The 7,501-nt window shown below is 33.1% G+C and overlaps 1 protein-coding gene across 1 annotated transcript in view; it reads left to right on the forward strand.

The window, feature by feature from the left end:
* The first annotated feature begins 4,398 nt into the window (after window positions 1-4,398).
* LOC106475389 (F-box only protein 44-like) overlaps window positions 4,399-7,501 on the forward strand; it is a 13,483-nt gene continuing 10,380 nt past the window's right edge. The window contains exon 1 of the mRNA XM_013936072.2: window positions 4,399-5,186. Within this exon, the coding sequence (XP_013791526.1) occupies window positions 4,850-5,186 (337 nt within the window). The 5' untranslated portion in view covers window positions 4,399-4,849. The remainder of the gene's footprint in view (window positions 5,187-7,501) is intronic.

A 7,501-nucleotide genomic window follows, 5' to 3' on the forward strand; every position in this document is an offset into this window, starting at 1 on the left:
GATCGAGTCAAGCGAGCGGTAGATAAAGTGTGTGAATCGCTGTGAACTATAGCGTGTGCTTACAAAAGTAGTTAAGTTTAAAGTGACTATGGAAATTAAGTGTATTACAAAGAGAAAGAATAAACTGGTTTAATCAAGAAAGGACTTGTATCGCTGAAGTTTGTGGGAAAGAATTTTTACGGAAATTATCAAACAAGCAGATACGTAACAATATATATATATTATTCATACCTTCGGTGTATAGGACACAAGCAGACTTTGACATCAAATTTTGGGGTACAAAAGTGCGTCTTATGCACCGAAAAATACGGTAGTTAATTATTTCAACAATAAGCTTTACTACTTAATTTGTTAAATGCACGTTATAGATTTGAATATAATTCATTATTCGAACCATTTAAAGATTTTTACAGTCAGTTTAGGTTTGTGTTTTAGTGAACGCTTCTGAAGAGGTTGTAAAGTGAAACATTGAGTATCTAATTAAATAAAAACAACATTTGGGTGTTATAAGGTCGTTTATTTCTAGTGTTTAACTACGTCCATGTTTAAATAGTGAATATGTTCAACGCACGAGCTAAACAATGCAATAGTTGTAAGATTAATTAATTAAACCAAACGTTTTCTCAAGCTCTGTTCATAGGTCGACGTGGCTACCGTACGACCAGGTTATTAGATATTGTTCGCCCAGTCAATATGGAGTCAGTCGATTTTTCCTGAAGAACCCAAACAAAGTTATTAAAACTGAGAAAATGAAAATGATTTACTACATTTAAGGCATATTTGCACATTCTTTCTAACTAAACACCGAATAGAAAACTAGCTACACAATGGGCTATATCTATGCTATTGTCACCACAGGTATTGAAATCTGGTTTCTAATGTTATAAGTCAGCAGACTTACCGCTGTGCCACTGGGGAGCAGAAAACCAGGCAACACCAAATCGTAAAAGTATTCTGCAACAGAATGCTAAAATGGGAAGGGGCACGAAGATGCAGCAAAAATTATAATGTGGGGTCAGTTCGATCATTAATATAATACAAGTGATTTTATATGTCTTATGTATAAAAGCGCTTTTATTTCTCTTTCACTTTTGTTACCAAATATAGAGAAGCCAAAAGCTGACAGTAACTCAAGAGCAACCTGGTGTCACATACCAAAATCACTGCTTATAAAAGCCCCTTTTTCATCATTAACCTGAAATTAAACCAAAGCTCTCAGAGTGAAAAAAACACTATGTCATAAATACGCCATTAATTTAGACACAATGCCTCCTTTACTACAACCAAAGAATATGGAATATGCATATGGAATAGCTACTTAAATGTTGCCCGGCATGGCCAGGTGGTTAAGGCGCTCGACTCGCAATCTGAGGATTGCTGGTTCGAATCCCCGTCACACCAAACATGCTCGCCCTTTCAGCCGAGGGGGCGTTATAATGTGACGGTAGTAGCCCAAGAGTTGGCGGTGGGTGGTGATGACAAGCTGCCTTCCCTCTAGTCTTACACTGCTAAATTAGGGACGGCTAACGCAGATAGCCTTCGTGTAGCTTTGCGCGAAATTCAAAACAAACAAACAAACAATACTTAAAAGTTGTGCAATAAAACAAAGTATGAATAAAGTATATATTACGTTTAAAAGTACATTTAGTGAATCTAAATAAATTCAATATTTTGTTAATAGATTAATCATGGCCCATTTTAATTGTTTAGCGTGCCGGACTGTGGTTCTTGTCCACTTACCGACAAAAAATAAGAACGTGCTCCACAAATTGGAGCCATGGATGAATTATAGGAGTAAAATACGAACGTGCTCCACAATTTGGAGCCATGGATGAATTATAGGAGTAAAATACGAACGTGCTTCACAATTTGGAGCCATGGATGAATTATAGGAGTAAAATAAGAACGTGAAAATTTGGTGACTAAAGATTCAGACTCTTTGATAAAAGAATAAGCTTTAGTGATAAAAGGGACAAATACCCAAGCCAGGTATTTTCCGATATTATAGTTAATATTAGCTAATAAACATCAGAAACTCTCACCTTTTGGATATTCTTGTCTAACCAAATATTGTAATGTCAACTTTACTCTTATAATGCACCTATGGCTCCAAATTGTGGAGCACGTTCTTATTTTACTCTTATAATTCATCCATGGCTCCAAATTTGTGGATCACGTTCTTATTTTACTCCTATAATTCATCCATGGCTCCAATTTGTGGAGCTTAAATGTTTCATCATCGAATATTTTTTTCCATTTTTCCGCTTCTCGTACAAATGCGCCTCAGTAACACAGGGGTATATCTGCAGATATCGGGTTTCGATTACCGTGGTGGGCAGAGCATAGATAGCCCATTGGGTAGTTTTGTGCTTAATTACAAACAAACAAACTGGTACAAATTGTCTTTTTTACAACGTTCATTATAACCAGATCGATGGCTTAAGCATAAGAAATCCTGTTTCACCTGTAATATCTAATTTTTCATGGTCAGAACTAAAAATATTGACATTTCCTCTTCTAAAATAATGTACAGTCATCCCACTGCCCGTTAGTAATTAGTTGGCAGTGGGTGGTGTTGACTAGTTGCCTTCCCTCTAGCCTATCACTTCAAAATTGGGAATGGCTACAGTAGATAGCCCTCGAATGGTTTTACGCGATGTTCGAAAACAAACAAACACCTAATCCCCCAATTTTTCGGATCCATTATGTAGAAGACATTTTTAAGGCCTTTAAAATTTGATTATATCGATAGTTTTCTTTCACAATAGCGGTATGTTTGCGGATTTATACCACTAGAAATCGGGTTTTGATACCCAGATGTGCAAAGCACAAATAGCCCATTGTGTAGCTTTGTGCTTAACTACAAACGAACAAACTATCTTTCACAATATAGTGTAACGACAGCGGAAGTCACGTGACGCTGGTAACACGTAATGCGTTCTAGAAAGATCGGGGAACATCACGAATAATCCAGTGTTTGCTGGATGTGCGCCAGACAATGAATCGAGCTAGAATTGCAGACAGACAGAGACGGACAATTGAGTCAAGTAAAGGGCGTGAATCGTTTTGAATTATAGCGTGAGTTTAAGTTAAAGTGACTGTGGAAATTAAGTGTATTGCAAAGTTGAATTGCGAAAGAATAAACTAGTTTTATTTAAGAAAAGACTTGTATCGCAGAAGTTTCTTCGGAAAGAATTTCTACGGAAAATTAACAAACGACCAGAGACGTAAAAATAGCAATAGCGCAATCCATTCCAACATCATGATTACCACTGAAAATGTAGTTCATGGAAACATTTATTTTTTAGGTGTTTTTATTGAAAATATTAAGGTTGTATTTCATTCTACTATTTTCTGTGTAGGTACAGATTCGGGAGTTTATATTCACCGAAATTCTTTCACAATCATGTATAAAATATAGGGATCATAAAATCACTTTTTCATACGCCTCAAAATACTTACTCTTCTCAACAGCTTTTTCAAGAGAGATAAATGCGTTAAAATCACAACTTAATTTCTGAAACAAGTTTCTTTAGCAGTTATAAATAAAGTTTTATCATTCCTAGAAAAGGAATCATAACCTTAAGATACAACTAACGATTTAGAAACAACAATAAAAAAAAACATTTTGGTTCCATGTTATACCATATATCCGTAGGCTTTCACAACGTAATTAAAACAACTAAATAATACTAACATAAAATTAAATATGAAATTTTCCTTCATACCAGCTTGGACAATGATTAAATTGTACTGCACAAATTTGTTAACAAGGGCACTTCAGGATCCTTGTATCAAATGACATCTAACGACTGTGATAAATTTTACATTAGAAAAATTTACCTACAAGTATATACAAGTTGGCCCGGCATGGCCAGGTGGTCAGGGCGCTCGACTTGCAATCTGAGGGTCGCGGGTTCGAATCCCCGTCACACCAAACATGCTCGCCCTTTCAGCCGTGGGGACGTTATAATGTGACGTTCACTCCTACTATTCGTTGGTAAAAGAGTAGCCCAAGAGTTGACGGTGGGTAGTGATGACTAGCTACCTTCCCTCTAGTCTTACACTGCTAAATTAGGGACGGATAGCGCAGATAGCCCTCGTGTAGCTTTGCGCGAAATTCAAAAAACAAACAAACAAGTTTAAAAGAACATATAAAATCTCCTTTCTTGTTTTTCTTTTCGATGTTAAAATCATTTGCAGAGAAAAATATTTTTGATAGAATAAAAATCTAAGAACTTTTCTTTATTAACAACAAAAACCTAGGATTAACCATTATTCAGGTGTAAAATGATATTTATTTTAATTTTTCCCTATTTAAAAAGTGTTTGACTTGGTTTTATTTAGTTCATTACGAAACAGTATCAGTATTGACGGTGTGGCGTTTATTGGTTTTGTTCTGGCATTCGAATGTGTCTACTTTATGATGTTAGGTGACTCTAGCGAAACGTTGTGTTTTTTAAAGACGAAACCAAAAATAACCCTCTAAAAAATCACGATTTTTTTTGTTATATTCGTAAATAAAACTATAATTTCCTATATGTAGCTTGCGTGTGTGGGACGTCATCAGTCAGCCTTTTTGTCTCATCATTGCAAAGTTTATTAATATTCGTTTTCTTGTTCACTTTTCTTACCGTGTATTTACTTAACAATTGTAAGAATGATACAACTATAATATAAGCTGTTCTAGTTTTGAATTTTATTTACTGCGTTTATCGTGATGTGTTAGTTAGTTCTTTTTTTGTTGTTTTTCTTTGGGGTATATCGGTCACTGTGGGAATATTAATTATGTACTTCTGTACCTAGCTGTTGATGTTTCTTTTTATTGTGCAATAGCATAACGTTGACGATGGGTCAAAATTATAGTAAACAAAGTAACAATGGTAAAAGTGACGTAAATTTCAAGGAACAACCGTTTGGAATGTCTCTTATTCCGGTGGAGTGTATAATTTTTGTTCTATCCAAGGTTCCAGTTTCTGATATTAAAAATTGTCGCTTGGTTTGTAGGATATGGCAACAGTTGATTGATGGACATTCCGTTTGGAAGGAGAAATGCTTGCATGAGAACATATTTTTTCCTTCTCGTGAAGTACTAAATATAAACGAATATCCAACGAACTTCTTCAGAAGCATATATTTAAAAAAACCATTTAACAGAAACTTACTGAAGAACTCTACTGGAGAAGGTAATGTCATTACGAAACATGTAATTAACCGTTTACAAATTTATAAATATTAGACCTATATCATGTAATACTCGATGTAAAATTTACGGCTACATGTGAATATAGAATTTAATAGAGGAAGTTTGTGTTTAAGCTAGTAACTTAAATATTAGGATGTACAGCAGGTAGCTATGAGTTGGACATTTAGGATTATATGTTTGTAATGTTAATAATTAAAATAAAAAATTAAAAAAACGGTGATGTCAACTGTCAAGTTTCATATTATTAATTCATCTTTTAAACTGGAAGGAAAAAAAATGTTTAAATAAAATGAATTTCAGACCATCTAGGAATAACAGAAACCACTGCATGATAATTTTCACATTGACATGGAGGATAACAGACATGGGAACAAATAGGAACAATGACATAAAATGTAAATTTGGACATGTATGATATAGTAACATTATTAAGGAATGCTACTAGATTGAGGCTTAACAATAAATGAATGGAATGATTGGTCACTTTAAAGCTAGAACATAGGTTTTTGAGTGATGATGCCAAAAGTAATGAATACACATGTAATTACATCAGCACGTGATTACCTTATATATATATACATATAATAATTTTACCTCTTTATTTTTAAATACATTTGTCAATGTTTTTGGTAATCCACCTATATTACAAAATGAATCAATGGTGCCTAACAGTAATATGCAAACCACAAGAGACTATTAGGCCCTTAAAGGTTGTTCTTGTACTCCCACCTGTGAGAAAAGTGAAAATTTAAACCCATCTTTTACATTTCAGTAAATCATTGATTCCACTATTAAACTCTGTAGTTCCAGACTTCACCACTACTGACAGCAGTTTGTTCAATTCTCACCATCTGAAAATTAAAACTACTTTAAATAGAACCTAGCCAGCTTTTCAAAATGTTTAAAATGTTTTAAGACCTCTTTAACATATTTTCTCATGAGGAAAGAACAGTTAGGGACAATCATGTTAAAGTTTACAAGGTTATCTGTGACAGTGATGGGCTAAAAACTTCTAGTTTCTTTGTGCTGTATTCTGAAGATAATAGGATGAGAAGACACAAGTTTAATGCCGATTTAGAAAAGACAGGCTAGGATCAAGTTAATACAGCCTTATTTTTCTAACAGGGTGATTGCCTTATAGAATGAGTTGTTATTTTGAGTTGAACAGGAGACTGGATGATTTCCTGAAAACTCAAAGGTGGGTTTAAGTATTTGCATTTTTTAACGGTCAATGTCCAAGAACAGCCTTGAAGCAATAGATGTTCCTTTGTGGTCAGTATGTTTTGTTAAATTAACCTGTTCCTGGAATCTTCTTAGTATCCTTCCATTAAACTCTTTCGAATAAGTCAATATCCTGTCTTGGACAGGGAGATCAAACTGTATACCGTATTCCAGTTCATATTTGTATATAAAAATAATTCTTTTAACTTGTAAGCAGTATATTTATAGATACGCACCAAAATTATATTAGTTTTATGACTAGCAGCTTATCCAGTCAGTAGTAGTAACTGTACATATTAAGAACTTCAACTAATAAAATGTAAACATTATGTAACTTATCCAATTACATAATATTGTACTGTATATGGAACTGGTACATAGCTAATAATAAGTATATATAGTAAGATTTAAACTAATGACAGTTAATTCTCAAGTGGTTCAGTATTGTCATAGAAACTGAGGAGTAGATGTGAATGTTTTCAAAGGTTAGAATATTCTGTAAAGATTTTAAATCCTTATTTAAAAGAAAGAATATTGTTGAAATGTGTGCAAAAGTGAAAGAACATGGTGTTCAAATTGTGATAAACTTGATTGGTTGTGTCAAGAAAACTTTGATAATTAAGTTTAAAAACAGTATATCTACAAACATAACTAATGTACAAATCTTTATTACAGTCTTTATTAGTAATGTTTGTTATTTATGAAGATATTAGTGTCTTTATTAGTAAGATTTGTTATTTATGAAGATATTAGTGTCTTTATTAGTAAGATTTGTTATTTATGAAGATATTATAGTCTCTATTAGTAAGATATGTTATGTATGAAGATATTAGTGTCTAATTTAGTAAGATTTGTTATGTATGAAGATATTAGTGTCTTTATTAGTAAGATATGTTATGTATGAAGATATTATAGTCTTTATTAGTAAGATATGCTATGTATGAAGATATTGTAGTTTTTATTAGTAAGATATGCTATGTATGAAGATATTAGTGTCTTTATTAGTAAGATTTGTTATGTATGAAAATATTAGTGTCTTTATTAGTAAGATTTGTTATGTATGAAGATATTAGT

This window comes from Limulus polyphemus, unplaced genomic scaffold, assembly GCF_000517525.1.
Source record: "Limulus polyphemus unplaced genomic scaffold, Limulus_polyphemus-2.1.2 Scaffold8501, whole genome shotgun sequence".
NCBI lineage: Eukaryota > Metazoa > Arthropoda > Merostomata > Xiphosura > Limulidae > Limulus > Limulus polyphemus.